We start from the raw sequence: 24783 nt of genomic DNA, 5'->3' as shown, positions 1-24783 counted from the left end.
TGGCACTGGGTGCCTTGACTACGTGCAAGGCATCATGAAATCTAAGGATTACCAAAGGATTTTGGGTCGCAAAGTAGGGCCCAGTGTCAGAACGCTGGATGTGCATCAAAGAGCTTGGATCTTCCAGCAGGACAATGACCCCAAACATACATACCCAGAAATGGGTGGCAACAAAGCGCTGGAGAGTTCTGAAGTGGCCAGCAATGAGTTCAGATCTAAAGGAGAGGTGTAAGAAGCTTATTGATGGTTAAAGGAAACGACTGATGTTATTTTTTCCAAAGGGTGTGCAACCAAATATTAAGTGAAAGGTGCCAATAATTTTGTACAGCCCACATTTGGAGTTTTATGTGACATTATGTCAAATCTGTCTTTTTCCTTTTTCTTTTGTTTTGTTCCAATACACACAAAGATAATAAACATGTGTATAGCGAAACATGTGTTAATGCAATGCTTTTCTGTAAGGATGTGGGAGATATGGTTACTTTAAAACCCACTCTAGACCAACACCAAAACAACTAGTAGCAGAGTACGCTAATATTTGCAAGAAACACCTGATCTCACAACTAGAGATTGATGAGGTTCAAACCAACATAAATGCTGGTCACTCAAACACGCAAACGTTAAGGAGAAGATAAACTCACACTCTGTGCTTAGCAACTAATAGGAAGTCTCTACATTAAACCACCGACTAATGTTGATGCTGAAGACAGGGTGTGTGCTGGCTGTGTGGTTCTCGCAGTTTGACACCCCTTCTCTAACAAACCATCTAACAGGGCTATCGAATATATGTTTGCACCTTTTTGCTCATGTTTTTTTATCCTCTCATCTTATTGCAGACGCGTGTCTGTATTAATTGTTTATCGTTCTTATCTGTTGTGAATAATGATCATTTTCACGATTGACAGTTTTGTCGTTTAGCCTTTTATAGGGCACAATAGCGCACAATGAGAGGAGCACAGAAGCAGAGCTGGCAGACATGATGGAGAGAAGGAAAGTGGATGTACTGTGTGTGCAGGAAACTAGGTGGAAGGCAGCAAAGCACATAGTATTGGGGAAGCATACAAACTGTTCCACCATGGTGTAGATAGGAAGAGAAACGGCGTAGGAGTGATCCTGAAGGGGACGTTTGTGAACAATGTTCTCTTTTTACCTAAAGGTGGAAAGAGTTGTAGACAGGATGAGAAGCCTAAAGGTAGAAATTGAAGGGGTGATGGTGAATTTAGTTAGTGGGTATGCTCCACAAGTTGGCTATGAGTTAGAAGAGAAGGAGATTCTGGAGTGAATTTGATGAGGTCATGGAGAGTATCCCCAGAGGAGAGAGGTTAGTGGCTAGAGCAGACTTTCTCTCCAAAAGAGAGAGGAAAGCGGAGTGACATACAAGAGTGGCGGTAGGAGCATGCAGGTGGACTACATCCTATGTAGACAAGGTCATTTGAGAGAGGTTAGTGACTGCAAAGTGGTGGTAGAAGAGAGTGTAGCCAGACAGCACCACATGGTGGTGTGAAAAATGACTCTGGTGGTCAGGAATAAGAAGAGAGGGAAAACAGAAAAGAAGACCAAATGGTGGAAGCTAAAGAATGAAGAAACTGAAACAGGCTCTGTGTGGTCAGGATGCGCTTCCAGATGACTGGGAAACTACAGCAGAGGTTATCAGAGAAACATGTAGGAATGTGCTAGGTTTGTCCTCTGAAAGGAGGAAACAACACAAAGACACTTGGTAGAGGACTGCATTCAGAGGAAGAGGTTGGCTAAAAAGAATTGCAATGTAGAAAGGACTGACGAAAGGAGACATGAGTACAAGGAAGCTCAGAGCAAAGAAGAAGGTGCCAAAGGCCAAACAGAAAGCTTATGAGCTGTATGACATGTTAGACACGAAGGAAGGACAGAAGCCCTTCTATAGGCTAGCAGACAGAGAGATAGAGATGGGAAGTATGTGCAACAGATAAGGGTGATTAAAGACAGTGATGGAAAGGTGCTAACAACCCAGGAAAGTGTGCAGAGAAGATGTAGAGTATTTTGAGGAGCTGATGAATGAGGAAAATGACGGGGAAAGAAGGGAGGAAGATGTGGATGTTGTGGAGCAGGAAATAGCAGAGATTAGAAAAGGATGAGGTGAGGAAAGCTCTGAAAAGGATGACGAGTGGAAAGGCTGTTGGTCTTGATGACGTACTTGTAGAGGCGTAGAAGTGTCTATTAGAGACAGCAATGGAGTTTTTACCTAGCTTGTTCAACAGGTTTCTACAGATCATGAAGATACCTGAGGAATAAAGGAGAAGCATTCTGGTGCCGATCTTTAATCTCTGGCACTACACTAAGGATCAGCTTTAAGTTCTTTCTTGTTTGCTATGCTGATGGACAGGCTAACAGAAGAGGTCAGATAGGAATCTCCCTGGGCAATGATGTTTGCGGATGACATTATGATCTGCGGTAATAGTAGAGAGCAGGTGGAGGAAGAGCTGGAGAGGTGGAGGTTTGCTCTATAAAGAAGAGGCATGAAAGTCAGTTGAAGTAAGACAGAATACATGTGTCTAAACGAGAGGGGTCAAGGTAGAACAGTGTGGCGAGTGTGGAAAAAAGGTGAAGAGGCGGTGGAGGAAAGTGTCAGAAGTGTTGTGTGACAGAGATGTGTCAGCAAGACTCAAGGGAAAGGTGTACAAGACACTGGTGAGACCAGCTCTGCTGTATGGTTTAGAGACGGTAGCAGTGAGAAAGAGACAAGAGGCAGAGATGGAGGCAGTAGAGATGAAGATGTTAAGGTTTTCCTTAGGAGTGACAAGGTTGTACAGAATCAGGAATGAGCTCAGAGGGACAGGTCATGTTGCCTGTGTTAATAACAAAGTCAGAGAGGCCAGATTGAGATGGTTTGGACATGTGCAGAGGAGGGATAGTAAATAAATTGGTAGAAGGATGTTGGAGATGGAGTTGTCAGTCAAGAGGGCAAGAGCCCTCTGTACATTACCACAGTGAATTTCTAACGAAACAACTCAGATGCCATTGAAGTGCAGACTTTCAGCTTTAATTCCATGGGTTGAACAAAAAGATTGCATAAAACTGTGAAAAACTAAAGCATTTATTAAACACAATGCCTTCATTTCATGGGCTCGTAAGTAATTGGACAAATGAAATAACTGAAAATAAAATGGTCATTACTAATATTTGGTTGAAAACCCTTTGTTGGCAATGACAGCCTGAAGTCTTGAACTCATGGACATCACGAGATGCTGGGTTTTCTCCTTCTGAATGCTCTGCCAGGCCTTTACTGCAGCGGCTTTCAGTTGCTGTTTGTTTGTGGGCCTTTCTGTCTGCAGTTTAGTCTTCAACAAGTGAAATGCATGCTCAATTGGGTTAAGCTCAGGTGACTGACTTGGCCATTCAAGCATATTCCACTTCTTTGCTTTAATAAACTCCTGAGTTGCTTTGGCTGTATGTTTTGGGTCGTTGTCCATCTGTATTATGAAATGCCGCCCAATCAGTTTGACTGCATTCACCTGGATCTGCGCAGACAGTATGTCTCTGAACACCTCAGAATTCATTCGGCTGCTTCTGTCCTGTGTCACGTCATCAATAAACACTAGTGTCCCAGTGCCACTAGCAGCCATGCACGCCAGGCCATCACACTGCCTCCACAGTGTTTTACTGATGATGTAGTGTGCTTTGGATCATGAGCTTCTCCATGCCTTCTCCATACTTTTCTCTTGCCATCATTCTGGTAGAGGTTGATTTTGGTTTCATCTGTACAAAGAATGTTTTTCCAGAACTGTGCTGGCTTTTTTAGACGCTTTCTAGCAAAGTCCAATCTGGCCTTCCTATTCTTGAGGCTTATGAGTGGCTTGCACCTTGCAGTGTACCCTCTGTATCTACTTTCATGCAGTCTTCTCTTTATGGTAGACTTGGATGTTGATACGCCTACCTCCTGAAGAGTGTTGTTCACTTGGTTGGCTGTTGTGAATGGGTTCCTCTTCACCATGGAAATGATTCTGCGATCATAAACCACTGTTGTCTTCCGTGGACGTCCAGGTCTTTTTGCGTTGCTAAGTTCACCAGTGCTTTCTTTCTTTCTCAGGATGTACCACACTGTTGATTTTGCCACTCCTAATACTGTAGCAATTTCTCGCATGGATTTTTTTCTCTTTTCTCAGCTTAATGATGGCTCGTTTCACCTGCATGGAGAGCTCCTTTGACCGCATGTTGTCTGTTCACAGCAAAATCTTCAAAATGCAAACACGAGTCCTCTAATCAACTCCAGGCCTTTTTTCTGCTTCACTCATAATGACATAACAAGGGAATTGTCCACACCTGCCCATGCAATAGCATGGAAGTCAATTGTCCAATTACTTACGAGCCCATGAAATGTAGGGATTGTGTTTAATAAATGCTTTAGTTTTTCACATTTTTATGCAATCTTTTTGTTCAACCCATGGAATTAAAGCTGAGAGTCTGCACTTCAATGGCATCTGAGTTGTTTCATTTAAAATTCACTGTGGTAATGTAAAGAAACAAAATTTGAAAAAATGTGTCTCTGTCCAAATATTTATGGTCCTGACTGTATATGGATGAGGTTGGCTGGTGTGAGTGTAGAAGAACAGGAAAGAAATAATATGGAAAAGGATAATTGGGCTTACCTCACCATCATAAAGTCTCCAAATGCAGAATAAGGATATACTGATCCACGGTTTATTCTTGTTTCTCTGCAGTTCTGGATATGGCACGCCATGTGCCTTTGTATCGGGCACTTTTGGAGCTGCTGAGGGCCATTTCCACCTGTGCAGCCCTGGTTCCTCTGCTGCTACCTCTGTCTGGAGACCTAGGACATGAAGACGAGGAGGAGGAAGAACAATCTGAGGGACAAACCTCTGTTGGGATGTTACTGGCCAAGATGAAGACATGCGTGGATACATACACCAATCGTCTCAGGTTAGAGGGGGAAATTATATATTTATTGATATAATAGTGCACATTGAACACAATGTAAATGGCCTGGTGGAGCATCGTCCGGGGAAGCAGAAGGTCCCCGGTTTTATCTCCACACCCCAGGTTGCATCAGGAAGGGCATAAAACCAAAAGACTCCCTTCTCACCCTACGCGGGTGGTCTCAATCGCTTTCCAAGCTCGAGTCCTCTACCAGAGGCCAGGAAGCTTGAGGGTTCTGCGCAGTATCCTTGCTGTTCCCAGGACTGCACTTTTCTGGACTGAGATGTACAGTATTTAGGGCAAAGTAAGTGAGCATCTAGTGTGGGTCCTTGGGCAAGACCCTTCAAGCTACTGCCTACCTTATGAGATACCGGCTCAGATGTCCCCCGGTCTAACAAGGTCTGTGTCAGGTGCTGGGGAACCAGAGCACCTTGGCGAGAAGTGGGCTACTGGAAAAAGAAAGAAATGCCTGGGATACGAGAACAAGACTCTGTTGGAATGCTACTACTCAGGTAACCCTAGTCAGAGGGTTTACATGCAAAGAATGTGCGGTGAATGAGAACAGAGAAACCCACATTCAAAGCTGAAGGCGAGGCAACTAGTAGCTCAGTGTTCCAACATCCACAAACAGCAACTGCTATCACAACTTGAGATTGACGAGGTACAACACAAATGCTACGTCAAGGGGGAGCCAGGATGCCAGGTCAGAGGGGAGATTTCATCATCTCCCCAACTGGAAATTGGGTACGAAGCCCCAATGAGCACAGACATGCTGAGCGAGGCAGCGACTGACCTAAAAGATAGGATCACGGCGAGATTGAGCAGGCAACTACAACGGCTAAGTGAAGTACCATCACAAAGTCTCATGGAAGATGTGAATGCAGTATTGAGAGCGATCCCTACCACAACAATGACGGAAACCAATGAGTTGATATACACTTCAGCATCAGTGATCCTAGAGGTGCTTGGCTATAAGAGCAATCATGGGAGCCATGAGAAATAATACCCACCATGGAAACGAAGGTTGGAGGCAAAAATCAAGGCAGCTCGGAGGGAAGTGAGCAAAATGACAGAGGCCCAGAGAGGTGCAATGAAAAGACCGTTACCCAAGAGATACACAGTCAGATGCCCATACCTGAGCACTTGAAACTGCCAAGCAAAGGCTACAAGCCTTGGCCAGCCGCCTAAAGAGATACACCAGAGACAACGAAGCCAGGCGATTAAACACAACCTGTTCGCAACACAACCTGCGAAAGTGTACTCTCAATGGCAGGGTAATAACAGCAGAGCTGAACAGTACTGGAAAGGTATATGGGAGAGGGAGACATCACACAACAGCGAAGCACAGATCTCAGGGAAGACCACAGCAACCTCCCTGAACCGAATCCAGTGACTATCACAGTGGCAGACGTCCAACAAATAGTCTCGGGTATGAAAAACTGGACAAAACCTGACATAATCTATGCCTACTGGCTAAAGAAGCTCAATGCAATCCATGAGGGACTGGCAGCACAAATGAACCAGCTGCTAAGGGTTGGGATTCAGCCTGAATGGCTAACCGAAGGGCGAACAATCCTCATAGGAAGGACCCTGTCCCTCTGAAGGATCCCTCAAAGGGTACAGTCCCATCCAACTACCGGCCAATAACCTGCCTCTCTACAACATGGAAGCTCATGTCAGGCATCATCGCAGCTAAGATAAGTGGGCACCTGGGTCAATATATGAGCAAAGCATAGAAGGGCATTGGTAAGGATACCAGAGGAGCCAAACACTCCTGGTGTCAACTCCTGGTTGACAGAACAGTTTCTCAAGACTGCAGAGTGCGACACACCAACCTGTGCACAGCCTGGATCGACTACAAGAAAGCCTATGACTCAATGCCACACACATGGATCACTGAATGCTTGGAGCTGTACAACATCAATAGAACTCTAACGGCCTTCATTGCAAACTCGATGAGGTTGTGGTTTGTAATGGCAAACCAACCAGGCATTGTGGATGGTGGCTAAAGAACAGAGGAAAGCCGTAGTGGTGGATGTGGCAATACCAAGCGATGGCAATATCAGGAAAAATTTTATATTTTATTGGCAGAAGACAATTAGCAGCATACCTATTCAGTCCTCGTTCTCTTTTATATGGAACACGAGCAACGATCAAATGCAAGCACCATATTACGTCTTGTAAAACTACAAAAACTAGTTTGTTTACAGACGATAAAACATTGTCAAGGCATCGACAAGGACAGCTAACTCGCTTATCCCTGCTTCAAACAGCTGCTGTAACTGAGAGCAACCCGTGCGGCATTGCCAGTCAATCTGGAAATGCATTCATTGGTTCGGACACTTTAGGTGTGTCAACTGAGGAGGAGACAGCAGCAGCGACTGAGGAGCGACTGAATAGAGTTGATGTCTTCCCCGCTGACAGGCGCATTCATTTGATAATGCACTTACCTTGGCTCACAGTTCAGTTGAAAAACACACTGAATCTTTATCAAACCGTCCTTGAATAGCATCTATGAACTGCAGATTCTTCCTTGATTATCCATGATTATTATGGAAGAAGCGCAAATCATCGCCAGTCCACATTGTGCAATTAATACTGTGTTTACAATAAAAGTAATTAATAATAGTATTTTCAATTTAAAATGCACTGCATATTTTAAAGGAGTGTCGAAGTGCTACAAATAAATCAGACCAGAAAGCTACGATAAATACATACGTTTACTCTTGCAGAGTAAACCTATGTAGAACAAACTACTTGCTGCATTAATGAGTCTTAGACCTGCAGCTGATCTTGCTGCCCGATGCTGCCCAATCTCCCACGGAGCTTTGTCCCGGAGCTGAAGTATTTCTCACCTGCTGATCGATTAGTAGCAACACATTAGCATATCTAGGCGCCTCTACAGAGGAGGGGGCAGGGAGGTGAAGTTTGCCTTTGCGACTGTGAGCAAACATGTGACAAACAAAAGCTTGGTCGAACTCGGATCCAAGTCATCCGAGTACGAAACACATCACATATTATTCGATCTCGTGTTTCAAGACTGCTGCCCCACAACCCATCCACGGATATTCTTCGATCAAAGTGGGAAACACCTCCCAAAGTGGTAGAAAACGAGCGAGCCAAGATCCTGTGGGACTTCCAGATACAGAGAGACAGAATGGTAATGGCGAACCAACCAGACATTGTGGTGGTGAACAAAGAACAGAGGAAAGCCGTAGTGGTGGATGTGGAAAGACCAAGCGATGGCAACATCAGGAAAAAGGAACATGAGAAACTAGAGAAATACCAAGGGCTCAGAGAAGAACTGAAGAAGGCTTGGAAGGTGAAGGCCACAGTGGTGCCTGTGGCGATCGGAGCACTGGGGGCAGTGACCCCCAAACTGGAGGAGTGGCTCAACAGATCCCTGGAAAAACATCTGACATCTCAGTCCAGAAAAGTTCAGGGGCTAGCAAACGTTTGGCAGACGAACTTAACAGCTTCTACTGCTGGTTTGAAAGGAACGACCTCACACCTCCTGGCCAGACAATAGACTCATCCACACCCTCCAACACTCACGCTCCCGTTATCAGACCCCCCTACCGTCACCTCCTTCGAAGGCAGAAAGACTTCTGTGGTCATGAAGACAAGGCTGGTGCTGAGGCACCTGAAGGACATCACAGACCCCCTGCAGGATCCCCTTCAGTTTGCCTACAGGAAAAACAGGTCAGCGGATGATGCGGTAACGCTGGGACTCCACCACATCCTGCAGCACCTGGATCTCCCTGGCACATATCGCAGGATCCTGTTTATGGACTTCAGATCAGCCTTCAGTACTATCATCCCTGGAGTACTCCACCACGAATGGACCCAGCTCACCGTCCTCAATTCCACATGCCAGTGGATCAGAAGCTTTCTGACGGACAGGAGGCAGCAGGTGAGGCTGGGCAACATCACATCTGTCACCCGCACCATCATCACCGGCGCACTGCAGGGGTGCATTCTCTCCCCACTGCTCTTCTCCCTGTTCACTAAAGACTGCACCTCAAGGAACCTGTCTGTGAAACTACTGAAGTATGCAGAAGACATGACCGTTGTTGGGCTCATCCAGGATGTGATGAGTCTGTATACAGACGGGAGGTGGAGCAGCTGGTTCAGTGGTGCAGTCAGAACCAGCTGGAGCTCAACACGCTTCAAGACTGTGGAGATGACTGTGGACTTAAGGAAGAACCGCCTGTCCAACTCCCCCTCACCATCCACAATAACAGTGTCTACCCTGTACTCATTCAGGTTCCTAGGGTCCACAATCTCACAGGACCTGAAATGGGCCTACATACATGTAGACACTGTATGTAAAAAGGCCCAGCATAGGTTGTACTTTCTGAGACAGCTTAGGAAGTTCAACCTGGAGCTGCTAACCATCTTCTGTACCGTCATCATCTAGTCTCTCCTCTGCACCTCCGTCACTGTGTGGTTTGGTTCAGCCACCAAGCAGGACAGACACAGACTGCAGCAGGTGGCCCAGATAGCTGAGTAATGGCCACAAGAACCACCATACAATTCCAGGCAATTCCATGTTTGTCTTGTGCAAACCTGGCGAATAAAACGGATTCTGATCATGTTAAGTATGTGGTGTAAAGAAGGATAGAATACAATAATATGTTGAGTAGTAATAAAGAATTGGATTTCAGACATTTTTTAAACAGCACCAAATATACGAGTATATGCAACCATGACTGAGTGTATATTTGTATTTTAAAGGTCAAAGAAAGACAAGAGTAAAGGTGTGGTGAAAGCTGATACCTCAGATCCAGAGCCTGAAGGTTTGACTCTCCTGGTCCCAGACATCCAGAGGACAGCTGAGATAGTCTACACTGCTACTACTAGTCTACAACAGGCCAATCAGGGTATGTAAACACTACATAAGAGCACTTTTTTGATTCCCAGCAGCAGAGTAACAATTGTCAATTGTTAGGAGAGGCATGTACATGTAGAATCATTAACTTATTGCTGTTACTTAAAAAAGAATCATAGAGAAGCCACAAATGCATGGTAGTATATATTAATGAAAACATGTATTAAAGTAGTAAATAGATATAGATGTGAACTACTGTTCTGCTGTTAGTTACAAGTCCTGCATTTCCATACTGTAAATAAGTTATTTCTAAATGTAGTAATTTGAGATTGATCTCGAGGTTGCTTGCATGGTTGCAAAGCTTGCTGAACATTAGATAAAACTATGGTCAGTTTTCTGGCCTTATATGCCAATTATAGAAATAAATGTTTTGCAGGTTATGTAGCTGTTGTCACATTTCGTTTGGCTGCACACTGAAATTAGTGGACAGATTGCAGCCTTTATGCTTTTGTGTGATAAAGACTGGCCCTGCAAACTCCTCAGCAGAAAGGAATTGTTCTACTGTATACCTTCTTTTGCCATGCTAAGTTCCTGAGTGGATGTGTCTTTTTCTGTTGATAATGCTATCTCTATACCAGAGAGAAAACTGGTAGAGTCTTCAAGGAAGGTGGCAAGCCGACCAAAGCCCTTGTCCATTCTACGATCTCTAGAAGAAAAATATGTAGCTGCCATGAAGAAGCTGCAGTTTGGTGAGTTTATGCTGTGAAAAAATTAGATGTAGGTACATTCTGTACATGTGCACACGTACACATGTACACATGTACAGAATGTACCTACATCTAATGTTTTCTTTTTTTCCTTAAACTTTAAAACATGGTTGTCATTTTATATTTCTTTGTGTAAAGCTCATTAAAAGTAAGACCACGTCAATTAATCTTTGTGGTTTAAATGTGCCTAACTTTGTTAAAATTAATGCACCCTGTAGATTCTGACTTGAGAATAGCTAAATTTGTGTACACATTGTGACAAACCTTTCTTCTTGATATCCAGACACCTTTGAAATGGTCTCGGAGGATGAGGATGGAAAGCTTATGTTCAAGGTCAATTACCACTACATGTCTCAGGTGAAGAATGCCAGCGATACAAACAGTGCAGCCCGCTCCCGCCGCCTTGCCCAGGAGGCAGTCACTCTGTCCACCTCTCTGCCCCTGTCATCCTCTTCCAGCGTCTTTGTGTGTTGTGATGAGGAGAGACTGGACATCATGAAGGTAAAGTTTCTCTTTGACTGCTTCTTGACTGTAATAGGCCTGATATATAATAGTAAAGTATATCACTGGGAATTTAGAAATACAAACTAAACACTTATTGTACTGGTACCTGATGCAACATTTGTCTACTTTATCCTCTTTTGCTCATCGTGTCCAACTTACCTCACCATTGCTATGTTGTTGTTTTTTTTTTGTTTTTATTATTTAAATACACTCTGGGGAATTCGAACCTCCACTATGCAATCAGTAGATTTTCCATCAACCCTTGTTTTATTTACAACATATCAGATGTAGATACCGGTGTGTTTTATTATATCATGGAAAACATGATCTTATTTTTCAACACATTTGGAATAGGGCTATGTTTGCTGTTGTGTAGCCAACTTCTTTTAATAACTGTAAACGTCTGGGGGAAAAAAGAGCAATTAATGGAGTTTAAAGAGAGAAATTATTGTCTAATGCAGGATTCTAACTACTCAAGCATTTACAGATAAGTTCACGTTTAAAAAATTGCTACAAATAGCATGAGTTTATTTTAATAAATAAGAGACTCATGCATACTTTGCAAATGTTTGTCTATACAGGTTCTCATCACAGGCCCTGCTGACACACCATACGCTAATGGCTGCTTCGAATTTGATGTATATTTTCCCCAAGACTATCCTAACTCGCCTCCACTCGTCAATCTTGAGACCACGGGTGGACACAGTGTGCGCTTTAACCCTAACCTGTACAATGATGGCAAAGTGAGTTTATAAATGCTTTCTTAGTCTTCTCCTGTGATTGATCACTTCTAAGTATAGTGGAATAATAGTGGAAGTGCTATTTTTACAGTTTGAGTTAATTGAATTCTTTTGTGGAAAATTTTCATACATTTTAAAGTTGGGCTTTGACTACATATAAACATTTGCACAGATTTTTCCTACATCGTCACGAGTTGAAAGCTGTTACAAAACCATGTTGTCCCAGTGGGTCAGGCTGTGCTTTGTATGGTGGCACTGATTGTGTATTATGTATTATACAGTATTCCTTACAAACTACCTTCTATAAATGGTCCATTCACCATCTGCAATCAAATCGAAATTTTAATTTTAGATAAGTGCTGAAGAAACAATACTAAAACACTTGTTTCACTCTTCAATAGTACAGCTAGTAAAAGTAAGATATTCAACATGATTTTTAAGATATAGATGGTTGTGAATAATATACAATATTCAATACCCCTTTTGCCCAAGAATTAAAATGTATTTGGTATTTTGTTTGGCTCAGCTGTGAGCCATGCATCCCATTCTGACTGTTATCTGGAGTAGCTCAGCTTATGCTCGAGCCAGCTCAGGTTAACAAGCACATATTGTGGTGTACTGTTCTTCAGCTTGTAATCCTACCAGGTCTTAATTACGGAGTGTAAAACACTACCTAAGGATATGGCATCCACATTTTCAGTATAACACAAGTTAATGATGGTTTTAGGCTTAAATACTGTATCAATGAGGTAGGTTGTAGACTGTGTTAAATCCCTTTTTTGTTTTTCGTGTTTAATCAGGTTTGTTTAAGTATCCTCAACACATGGCATGGGAGACCAGAAGAGAAATGGAATCCACAGACCTCAAGCTTTTTACAGGTGAGGTGAAAATATATGATCACATACAGTGGGTACGGAAAGTATTCAGACCCCCTAAATCTTTCACACTGTTATATTGCGGCCATTTGTGAAAATCATTTAAGTTCATTTTTTTTCGTCATTAATGTACACACAGAACCCCATATTGACAGAAATCACAGAATTTTTAACATTTTTGCAGATTTATTAAAATATTCATGGAGTTTGCTTAAAACAACATGAAGGAAGATGGTGAGAAATAAGATTCTCTGATCTCATTAGAACAAGATATAACTTTTTGGCCTTAATTCTAAGCAATATTTGTGGAGAAAACCAGGCACTGCTCATCACCTTTCCAATACAGTCCCAACAGTGAAGCATGGTGGTGGCAGCATCATTGTGGGGGTGTTTTTCAGCTTCAGGGACAGGAAGACTGGTTGCGAATGAGGGAAAGATGAATGTAGTCAAGTACAGTGTTATCCTGCAGTTCCTTTGACCTACCTATTTCGCACCAGAGTGCTCAGGATCTCAGACTGGGCAGAAGGTTCGCCTTCACCTTGTATTTTAGTCACATTTTTTTCTCTTTTGTGCTCTAACCCTAACCTGCTCTAGGTGCTAGTGTCAGTGCAGTCTCTTATCCTGGTTGCTGAGCCTTACTTCAATGAACCAGGATATGAACGCTCCCGTGGAACTCCCAGTGGCACCCAGAGCTCACGAGAATATGATGGTAACATCCGGCAGGCCACTGTCAAATGGGCCATGTTAGAACAGATGCGTAACCCATCACCGTGCTTCAAGGAGGTAGGAATTTTTGCCTATTATTGTATAGAAAAAAATTTTAGGATCAATATTTTGAGCTTACATTTCTGACAACAATGCATTCAGATTAATGCTGCTTGAACTGCATCTGTTACATTGTGTTGAAGATCAGGGCGGATTACACACCACACTTCCTCTCCAACGTGCGCTCACTTTCTAACAAAATGGACAAACCTGACCCTCCTGTTCATAGTCACATCGCAGGGGTGGAGGGTGCAAAATCATGATCTCACCCAGGTTGCCAAATTGGCCAGGACCGCTGCTGATACCAGCCACCATATCCTCTGTCAGCACGTCCATGTATCGCCTCTTTGACCGTCCTCTTGCACTCTTGCCTGGGATAGCCATCATTTTTCTGTAGTTGATATCTCATTTGGTTGAGAAATGGGATAAAAGAAAACTAAAGAAATATGTCTGATGTTTTACTCATTATAAATCCATTATCAGGGCTTTTTTTTTTTTTTAAAGTGTAGTTTCAAAAATGCAAAAGCTAGATTTTAATTGATGTTTTCATTTTGTCTCTAAATCACGACGCTGCAACACAATGCGCTACAACCTGGTTTTCACCTCTTAGTATCACCATTGGACCAATAGCTGTAGAAAACTACTTATGCCCGTCAGGGGGCTGGCATAGAGCTATGCACATGTCCATGGTCACAACATTCAATTCAATTCAATTCAATTCAATTCAATTTTATTTATATAGCGCCAAATCACAACAAAGTTATTTCAAGGCACTTTACAAAGTAAGGTTTAAAACCTCACACAACTAAACCCAACAAATCCCACATACAGCAAGCATTTAATTTGACAGCAACAGTGGAGAGGAAAAACTCCCTCTCTAACGAGGAAGAAACCTCCAGCAGAACCAGACTGGATGTGGGCGGCCATCTGCCTCGACCGGTTGGGGTGAGAGGATAGAGAGATAGAAAAGCACAGCAACAGCAACAAGCAACAACGAGCAACAACAGAGCACAGGCAGGATGGTAGGACCAGGGACTGGATGCAGGCAGGATGGTTGGATCCGCAGCTGCCCATCACAGACACCAAACTTTGAGTCCAATGATACCTGTGGGTGAGGACAGAGAGGGAGAAAGAGTGGGGGTGGGGGGGGAGAGGAGAGAAGCACAACTACTGGACAGAAAGAGACAAGGTTAGTTAAACATGGGACAATGATGGGAGGTTATGGGACAGAGGAGGTAGAAGGAAACAGAGGAGCTCAGTGTATAAATTAAGTCCCCCAGCAGTCTATGTCTATTGCAGCTTAACTAAGAGATGGTTCCTGTGACTAACAATAATTGCCAGTGACCTGAACCATCTCTAACTATAAGCTTTATCAAAAAGGAAGGTTTTAAGCCTAATCTTAAAGGTGGAGAGTGTGTCAGCTTCTCGAACCTGAAGAGGGAGCTGGTTCCAGAGGAGAGGAGCTTGGTAGCTAAAAGCTCTGCCCCCTGTTCTACATTTAAACACTCTAGGAACCGCAAGTAGCCCAGCGCTCTGAGAACGAAGTGTTCTGCTGGGAGCATAAGGAACTATAAGGTCTTTAAGATAAGAAGGAGCTTTATCATTGAGTACTTTGTATGTATAACATTATTGATAAATCTTAATGTTTTCTTTATGCTGTGAGGCACCAGTGCTTACCACTACAAACATGTCGTCATTTCTTTAATGCTGCTATTTGCTGATTTTACATTTAGTGTCTGCACTGTTGTAAATTCAGCTGTTCTATGGAGATGCTGTTCATTAGTATGTAGCAAGCGAGATGATTGTGCAACCACCTGACACCCGCGAGTCTTTTTCAAAATCATCTGGTTCACGTGTTACATAGGGTTTCTTACTGCTACGTTTGTGACCCCAGTGTATTTTCTTTCCATGTGCTGGTGTATCAGTGTAGTATTTCCAAGCCACAATGTATCTGCATCAGTATAGTGAAGTGTTGTTTATAGATTAAGCCAAGGGAAAGAAGATAGAGACACAGCTGGTGAGCTAGATTGGACCGGGGAAGGGAGGGGTAAAGGGAGAAGGGTCCAGATCAATAGTCCGATTGGTCAAAACTCAGGGCCTCGTTACTTCTTGTGGGTCCAGTTGGTACCCGTGACATCTCCTCAAGCCTGTCACACAACGCTGCCACCATAGTAACCAAGTGTTCAGTCTGTCTGCAGATGTTATCTTTCTGTTTCTTGTCTTCCTCCGAACGGGCTGAGATCTTACTAGTCAGTCCTGCAATCGGGGCTATCCTCTAGTATAATTCCGTCAGCCGAGTATCCCTGGACCCCATGGGCATTTGTAGCTCCACGGCCGGTTGATGTGCCAGTAATCCGGCTGCAGATTTTCCACTTTTCCGATAAAACAGGGCATCGCCAAGTACAATCATGAGTAGCCCTGTTATCAAAGTCCAAAATATGAATAGATCCTGTGCATCCTCGATGGACAGTGGCTCCAGACACACGGGGCACCAGGAATTCCATGCAAGAGTCCCCAAGGGGCAGAACGTCTCTCCCAGTCATTCTTTTCTTTGTGAAAAAAATATTATCTAATGCGCTGAGTGTGCATGTGTTTGCGAAAGACAAACCGTGAGCAAGAAGATCACAACTAGACACTTTGGTTATTGTTCTACGAGACTTTAACAAAGCTCTTCCATATACTTCCTAAATATTAGAAATTAAAACTCTGTGAGCTGTGAGGACATATAAGGTGTGGGCCAGTGAGGCTGTGGTAAACCTTCAGGCACGTTTAAACTTAAGAACTTAGGTCTACAACGAACACTTGATGAGTACAAAGAAATTGTGAAGTTAATACTTATGTGAGGACAACATTTCATCAGCATCATCAGCATAACTGTGAACCTGGGTTTGTCATAGAACCAGACTGAAACAACTGAGGACAGAGAAAGAGGCTGGGGGCAAGGAAAATACAGAGAAGCTAAAGACAGATTTAAGATTCAAGATCCAAAAATCCCAGGGAGAAATAGCTTTGCCTACTTTTTGATTGCTATTACACAGACAGAAAGAAACAAAAGGGAACCACAACAGAATGACGACAGATATGCTTTCTACTATATACAGTATTGTGTTATAGCTGTGTCATATTTTAAAGTTTAATGGCCACTGGTAGGAAAGATCTCCGGTTGCGTTCTGTGAAACACTTAATGCTGATCAGCCTCTGGCTCGTGCTGCAGACCACGGTGTCAGACACACAGTTCTGCATATTTTTCAACTTCTTCTCTAACAGCGCAGGCCGGAGTGTGTTAAATGCACTGGAAAAATCAAAAAAACATAATTAATTACTAAGATGACAGGAGTGGGTGACGCCGTCATTCATCTGTTCTATCACACCTACACCCACCCGGACAAGCCTAAGGGGGTCAATTGAGGCTGTAACCAGAAATCAGAGGAACTCCAGGAAAAGACGTCATGAAGTATAAAATCAGAGACACAGGTCTGTAGTCATTGAGGACTCTGGGACGTGGCGTCCTATTTACTGGCACAATGCATGACAATGCAGTCTCGGTCTCCTTAACAGATAGAGTCTGCTCTGTCTATTTTTATATATATGTATTGTGTGACCGGTCCAGTGTATTTTTGAGGTGAACACCCAAGTACTTGTGAGAGTCCAATCTCTCAATGTCCCTTCCCCGGATGTTCACCGGTGTTAGTGCAGTGTGTGTGCGCCTACGAAAGTCTACCACCAGTTCCTTGGTTTTCCCTGCATTAATCTGGAGGTAGTTCCGCTGGCACCAGTCCACAAAGTTCTGAATCAGTTCTCTATACTCTCTGTCATTGTCATCCGTAATCAAGCCGATGATGGCAAAGTCATCTGAGAACTTCTGCAGGTGACAGGATGCTGAGCTGATGAAGTCTGCAGTATAGACAGTGAACAGAAACGGAGCCAGAACTGTTCCCTGTTGGGCTCCTGTGTGTCGGATGTTGGTCCACCCCCATGCGCACCAACTTGTCCCTCAACAGCAACAGTTGGACAGTGTTGAAAGCACAGGAGAATCCAAAGAACATGATTCTCACAGAGCTCCCAGCCTGGTCCGGGTGTGACAGAGCTTTATTCAGGAGGAAGATGATATCATCTTCAACTCCAACACCGGGCTGGTAGGCAAACTGCACCCGGTCCATTGACTGGCTCACCATAGGACGAAGATGGGTGAGCACCAGCCTTTCCATCGTCTTCATCAGATGAGAGGTTAACGCCACCGGTCTGTAGTCCTTGAAGTCAGTCGGCTGAGATGTCTTTGGTACTGGTACCATGCAGGATGTTTTCCACAGCTGTGGCACCTTCCCCAGCTTCAGGCTCAGCCTGAACACGTACAGCATAACGTTGCACAGTTCATCCGCACATGTTTTGAGCAGCCTGGAGCTGATGCAATCTGGCTGACGCCTTCCTCGCCTTGGTTCTGCTGAGCTGCTTTCTCACCTGGGCTTTTGTGAGGGGCAGTGTGAGGGATGGAGGGGGCTGAGTGCTGTGCAGTCAGAGGTGTTGGAATGGCTCACAGTGGCGGTAGAGTTCGTTGAATGCAGCAGTGGAGACAGGATAGGGGTGGGCAACTGGTCGAATTTATTGAAAAACAGATTCAGGTCGTTTACCTACTTCTGGTCTCCCTCAGCCTGAGTGCTGTGCTCCTTGTATCCAGTGATGGTTCTCAGTCCCCGCCACACTCCGCTGACATTGTTCTGCTGCAGCTTCTCCTCCATCATCCTCTTGTAGCTCGCCTTTCCCTGCCTGATGTTGCGTCTCAGCTCCTTCTGCACAGCTTTCAGCTCCACCTTGTTGGCTGATTTAAAAGCCCTCTTTTTCCCCTTCAGGAGGGCATTTATATCAGGAGTAATCCAGGGTTTATTGTTGGAGAAGTGCCATACTGTCCTGGTGGGTACAGTGTTCTCCACACAGAAATTGATGCAGTCCGTTATACAGTCCGTTCCTCCTCATGTGGACTACACAGTTCCTCCCACACAGTAGTGGCAAAACAGTCCTTCAGAGCCTCCTCGGTCTCATCAGTCCATGTCCTCACTGGGAGACAGCTGGTTTCCTTCATACAAAGGGTTTGTACACAGGCAGGAGATGAACCAGGTTGTGGTCAGATCTTCCCAAGGGGGAGAGTGCAGTTAAAGTTTATGCCTCCTTGGAGTTGGGATACAGTAAATTCAATGTTCTGTTGTCTCTGGTGAGGCAGAGACTGTGGAGGGGCATGGTTGAAGTCTCCAGAGATGAGAAGGGCATTAGGGCTCTGGGTCAGGAGTATATTTATCACAGCATACGGAGCATCAAACGCAGCTTCACCTCCACAGTGCAGTACCCACATTCACACACTCATACACGGAAAGGAAAAAATAAAGTGCGCAAAAATATAAGAAATAAAGTAAATGGTTACAACGTAACCGAAAGCTGCTGCAACAGGCTGCCACTCGGGCGGCACCATGGCATATGTTCAAACAAACATGTTGCTGCAAATGAGTCATCATGTTATAGAGTTCAACAGTTATGATCAATGATTGTTGGCGAATGAGCGACTGTAGTCACAGATGGACAAACTATATATAACTGTTAAATACTATCTTATTAATAATATTATTTAAAACAATGACCCATAATCACGGAAAAGTGTGAAGTCAATATATTTTGGTGAACTGAACTACAACTGTAGCTGGCCTTCCTCTCACAGATTTACTGTCAGACTTACATACTAAAATGGATCATTATCTTTCTATTTTTTCAATAATCCACTGTATACAATAATTGATTAATCAAAAAAAAATTAAATTAGATCCATTGACGACACAAATTTATTTTGCATCCTACAGTTCCGGTTTAGAAGACTTTACAAGACATTGATGTTAGGAAAAATGCATTGGGCAGAATTACAAAAAAAAAATCTTCCATAGCTTCTCTGGTACTAAATTTTTGGAGTGACTGTTATTTGAAATCCACTGACATTCACTTTGATGGGTTGGTGTGTTATTAGTCTAAGACACATTGAAAAAAAGAAATGTTTGATGTACTGTTTTGGCCACACGAAAACTGTCTGTGTTTCAGCTCATAGAGTTGCATTCTTATGCTGTTGTTGTGTGTCTGCAGGTGATCCACAAACACTTTTATCTGAAGCGAGCAGAGATTTTGTCTCAATGTGAGGAATGGATAACTGACATCCAACAGTACAGCAGCGATAAGAGGGTTGGCCGCACCATGTCCCATCATGCTGCTGCACTGAAGGTAATACCACTATACATACAGGCTCTTAGACCTGGAAGCACTAGAAGCAAAAACATTTTGTCTCAACTTGGATACAGCAACTCTGATATTAGCTGCTAAGGCCTTTTGGAGACATTACCCTACTTGGGAGTAGGCGATAACAGCATTGTAATGGTGGTAGGAGGAGTCACAGGTGAGCATTCTATACCCACTCACTCCTCCTCCCCTTCCTTTGTCCATCTAACAAGTGTACAGGTGCTGGTCATAAAATTAGAATATCATTCAAAAGTTGATTTATTTGACTAATTCCTTTCAAAAGTAAAACTTGTTTATTACACTTAAACAACATAATGTAACTTCAAGTCAATCGCACTTCTGTGAAGTCAAACCGCCTACTTGGGAAGCAACACTGATTCACAATCAATTTTACATGCGGTTGTGCAAATGTAATAGACAACAGGTGGAAATTATAGGCAACTGGCAATATTCCCCCAATAATGATAGTGACCACAGACCACTTTACAAATCCTATACTTTCTGGCTGATGTTTATGTCACTTTTGAATGCTGGAGGTGCTTTCACTCCTATGGTAGCATGAGACGGAGTCTACAACCCACAGTGACTCAGGTAGTGCAGCTCAACCAGTAGGCACGTCAATGGGAGCTGTGGCAAGAAGGTTTGCTATGTCTGTCAGTGTAGTGTGCCGATCATGGAGGCACTACCAGGAGACAGGCCAGTATATCAGGAGACATGAAGGTGGCCATATGAGGGCAACAACCCAGCAGCAGGACTGCTACCTTTGCCTTTGTGCAAGGAGGAACATAGCCCTGCAAAATGACCTCCAGCAGGCCACAAATGTGCATGTGTCTGCTCAAACAGTCAGAAACAGATTCCATGAGGGTGGTATGAGGGCCCAAGTCCACAGGTGAGGGTTGTGCAAGGAGCCCGACACCGTGCAGGACATTAGGCATTTCTTTGGAGGGCCGTACAGGCCTAGCCTGACTGCCATTAGGTACAGAGATGAGATCCTCAGACCCTTTGTTAAATAGTGTTTTGTGATTTTGCTGTTGACACATTCAGTTATGAAAAGAACTAATTACTGCAGCAAAGCAGTGTGGCATGGAGGCAATCAGTCTTTGGCACTGCTCAGGTGTTATGGGAGGTCAGGTTACTCTGATAGTGGCCTTTGGCTCTCTCGTACATCGCATTTTCCTCTTAACAATACCCGATACATTTTCTATGGCGTTAAGGTCAGGCAAGCTTGCTGGCCAGTTAAGAACAGGGACACAATGGTCCTTAAACCAGGTACTGGTAGCTTTTGGCTCTGTTAGAAAATAAAATCTGCATCTCCATGAGGTTGGTCAGCAGCGGGAATCATGAAGTGCTCTAAAACTTACTGGTATACAGCTGCATTGACCTTGGACCTCAGAAAACACAAGGGACTACCACCAGCAGATGACATGGCACCCCAAACCATCACTGACTGTAAAAACTTTACACTGGACCTCAAGCAAAGTGGATTCTGTGCCTCTCCTCTCTTCCTCCAGACTCTGGAATGCTAATTTCCAGCAAAAAAAATTTTTATCAGCGAACATAACTTTGGTGCAATGCAGCCCTTTTTGTCCTTAGAACTGTGGAGTTCAAAAGCATCTTGCCTGAGCTTGAGTGGCTTGACACACGGAATGCAATAGCTGAAACCCATGTCTTGCATACGTCTGTGCGTAGTGGTTCTTGAACACCTCCTCCAGCTGCAGTCCACTGTTTGTGAATCACATTTTTGAATGGGTTTTGTACCACAATCTTCTCCAGGGTGCGGTTATTTGGACAGCTGTGAAGTCAACAGTCTTCCCCATGATTGCGTAGCCTACAGAACTAGACCATTTACAGGCCTTGCAGGTATTTTAAGTTAAATAGCTGATTAGAATGTGGCACCAGGTGTCTTCAATATTGAGCCTTATCGCAATGTCCTAAAGTTTTGAAATACTGAGTTTGAGGTTTTAATGAATAGTTATAATCATCACAATTAAGAAATAAATATTTGAAATATATCAGTCTGTGTGTTATGAATAAATATAATATACAAGTTTAACATTTTGAATGGAATTAGAGAAATAAATCGACTTTTTGATGATATTCAAATTATATGACCAGTAACTGTAGTTGTGTAAGTGAAACACAGGTTAAGCTACCTGGATAGGTAGCAAATGGTTTTGACAAAATTTCACACTTGTCCTCTGTGTGTGTTTTCTACCTGCAGCGACACACAGCTCAGCTTAGAGAAGAACTTCTGAAGCTTCCTTGCCCTGATGGTCTAGAACCCAATGGTGATGAGTTCTCAGAACAGAGTGCTGTTCTCATCCTTAAAGAGCTCCCGAGCCAGGACACTGCGAAGCCTGGCAATAGCCAAGACAGCCATTGCAGCGATAGCCAGCTATGAGACCCCGACCCTTTTTATCACCTTCTCCGAAGCATCTCCCACATGCTTACTCTCTTCTCCTTACAATTATTATTTTTCCAAAAGACTTGATGACTTATGGCCCTAGCCCCAACTTTGTCAACATTTGTTTGGAAAGAGCAATCAACAGAATAGCAGTGAATGGTGACGTTGGGGAACGGAACACCATCAGATGAAGTGTGAACTATACTACACCCTTTCTGAAAACAGTTGACAAAAACCTTTTATTTACCTATCTAAGAGTGTAAACATTTTGTGCTTTTTTCCAATTGTGAAATAACCAGTGATTGGTATGTTATTAAAATTGTTTATGTATACATAATGGAAGAGAAAAATGATATATAAGGGAAACTACCTTTAGAGAAGAATGTTTACTGAATGTTAATTTTATGTTTTTCTTTTTGACTATTAGAGCGAGAACAGTTGTAAGTAAAGGATGTTCTGGTCATTCCTTAAGTATCCTATTTTAAAAAGAAATGCACACCTAACAGAATGGCGGATGAATGCCCCTCTAGTCATCTGTTGCTTCGTCTGATTTCTCTTATATCAACATGAATAAATGCTGAGATGGACATTCTTAATGCTATGTTTTCTCTTTTCTAGGCTCTATTAAAAAGAACTATGCTCTGGGTGAATATTTCTCGCCTCTAAAAACGTCATGACCATTTTCCATAGACATGATTGTAGATCAATATGACAGAGCCACGTGGGAAATGTATTTTGTAGTTTGGTGTATGTGTTTTCTTTGAGATGCAAAGCTGTGATGTGCCTTTGATCTACATCATAACACCAAATACTCCAACCCATACTGATTTCATAATTTCTACAAAATGATTAATTCTGCTCCATAATACATAAGAACTGAAAGAACTGCTTTCATCATTTTTATGTTGAACTCCAGTGAACAAAACATGCACTTTGTTTTCCTCACTTCTTCGAAAACAGCCACACACTCCTTTGCTAGGACATTAAATTGAGCTTGAAGTATGGATTGACTGTGACTTTTTTTCTCCATTGTACAAGGAACTGTACCTGCCTTCTGACTTGAGTAAAAGGAAGGATACTAAACACAGTGTACCCATTTAAACAAATTTGCATTAGTAAAAAAATGTTTTAATATATTTTCAGCACAGTTTCTGACAAACTTAAGTCTGAACATCAACCTCTGCTTCCTCCATAATCCAGGGATGTTTTAAATGAACTCCATTACCAAGTTTACATTTTCAGGGACAGTGTGTATGTAAAGTGTAATATATATAATACAAGATAATTACCATGACATAATAAAAATGACATCAGCACTAACAGCCAAACACAAGGCAAACAAACCCCTTTTACTGTACCATCCAGTTCAGATGCACCAGTATGATATTACTGAGACACCATCAGACAATTTGTATAAGTATTAAGTGGGGCATGGCTGCTGTACTCTGTCCAGCAGACAGCAAGAGGAGATCGAGATTCTGGAGGTTCAGATGGTGGTGGGGCTAAATTGGGCTTGATGAGGCTTTTCGTAAGCCAAAGCTGGTCCACCCTGCAAAAGGCCGAAGCAAATGCTCCCCTAATGTCAACATGGGGATGACTTCAACACAAGGTAAGAAGACAAGGGAAGACATTCCATCAAGCAGGATCTTACACCCTCAACTGAGGAGGTGTTGGAAAACACTTCTAGTGTTGTGGAAATTTAGAAGAAAATAAAGAAGCTATGAGAAGGTTGTCTGTTGTGTAACGTTATTGTAATAACAGAAAAATAAAACATAACTAGAAAGAGTAATTTCTCAGAGAAATTATGTGGGAGAGCTTAAAAAGATAACGATTAAAACGCTGACCAAGGTAAAAAGATGATAAAGATTACAAAGTTGACCAAGATAAAAAGATGACCATAGTAAAAAGAAGACAAAGATTAAAAAGTTCACCAATGTAAAAAAGTGACAGATTGAATAGGTGACCAAGTTGTATTGTTGACGATCATGAAAAAGCTATTTTAAAAAAGATTGAAGTATTTCTGGTGCATTGCTTAACTTTTTAAAAGTTTAATAACTAGTCATAATAAAACAGTTATTACCACAAATCTTTAACCCATTAGCTTTCAAGCCACTTTTTGTGCATAGTTTAATAATTAACGTTCCCAAATTAAAATGTCTGTAGTTTCTAAATGGTATAAGCTACAATATTGAACTTGATGTCATTAGTAAGGAAACTTTTTCTAGTTTATAAAGAAGAAACTGAATCAGTTAGAATTATACTTGAATCAAGGTCACAGAGAGACAAACCTGAGATAATGTTTCCAAAAACCCTCGCCTGGATTTTTTTTGTATTTTTAATTAATAAAATATCAAATAGGAGTATAGGTGGAGACATTCAATTCAATTCAGTTCATTTTTATTTATATAGCGCCAAATCACAACAAAAGTAAGGTTTAAGACCTTACACAAACAAATCCCACATACAGCAAGCATTTAATTTGATAGCAACAGTGGAGAGGAAAAACTCCCTCTCTAACGAGGAAGAAACCTCCTGCAGAACCAGACTGGATGTGGGCGGCCATCTGCCTCGACCGGTTGGGGTGAGAGGATAGAGAGAGAGAAAAGCACAGCAGTAACAATAGAGCACAGGCAGGATGGTTGGACCAGAGACTGGACACAGGCAGGATGGTTGGATCCGCAGCTGCCCATCACAAAACTTTGAGTCCAATGATACCTGT

The 24783-nt window shown here is 42.8% G+C and overlaps 1 protein-coding gene across 3 annotated transcripts in view; it reads left to right on the top strand.

Annotated features, from left to right (window-relative positions):
* The window catches only part of birc6 (baculoviral IAP repeat containing 6), a 100267-nt gene extending 77199 nt beyond the window's left edge, over nt 1-23068 (top strand). For all 3 annotated transcript variants that reach the window (XM_029127536.3, XM_055502776.1, XM_029127535.3), the window contains exons 65-73: nt 4695-4914; nt 9649-9794; nt 10381-10491; nt 10793-11010; nt 11595-11756; nt 12554-12631; nt 13223-13411; nt 19511-19645; nt 21882-23068. In XM_029127536.3, coding sequence (XP_028983369.1) covers nt 4695-4914; nt 9649-9794; nt 10381-10491; nt 10793-11010; nt 11595-11756; nt 12554-12631; nt 13223-13411; nt 19511-19645; nt 21882-22061 — 1439 coding nt within the window. In that variant the 3' untranslated portion in view covers nt 22062-23068. The remainder of the gene's footprint in view (nt 1-4694; nt 4915-9648; nt 9795-10380; nt 10492-10792; nt 11011-11594; nt 11757-12553; nt 12632-13222; nt 13412-19510; nt 19646-21881) is intronic.
* The last annotated feature ends 1715 nt before the right edge of the window (nt 23069-24783 follow it).

This window comes from Betta splendens, chromosome 15, assembly GCF_900634795.4.
Source record: "Betta splendens chromosome 15, fBetSpl5.4, whole genome shotgun sequence".
NCBI lineage: Eukaryota > Metazoa > Chordata > Actinopteri > Anabantiformes > Osphronemidae > Betta > Betta splendens.
This window is presented reverse-complemented; position numbering and strand designations above follow the sequence as displayed.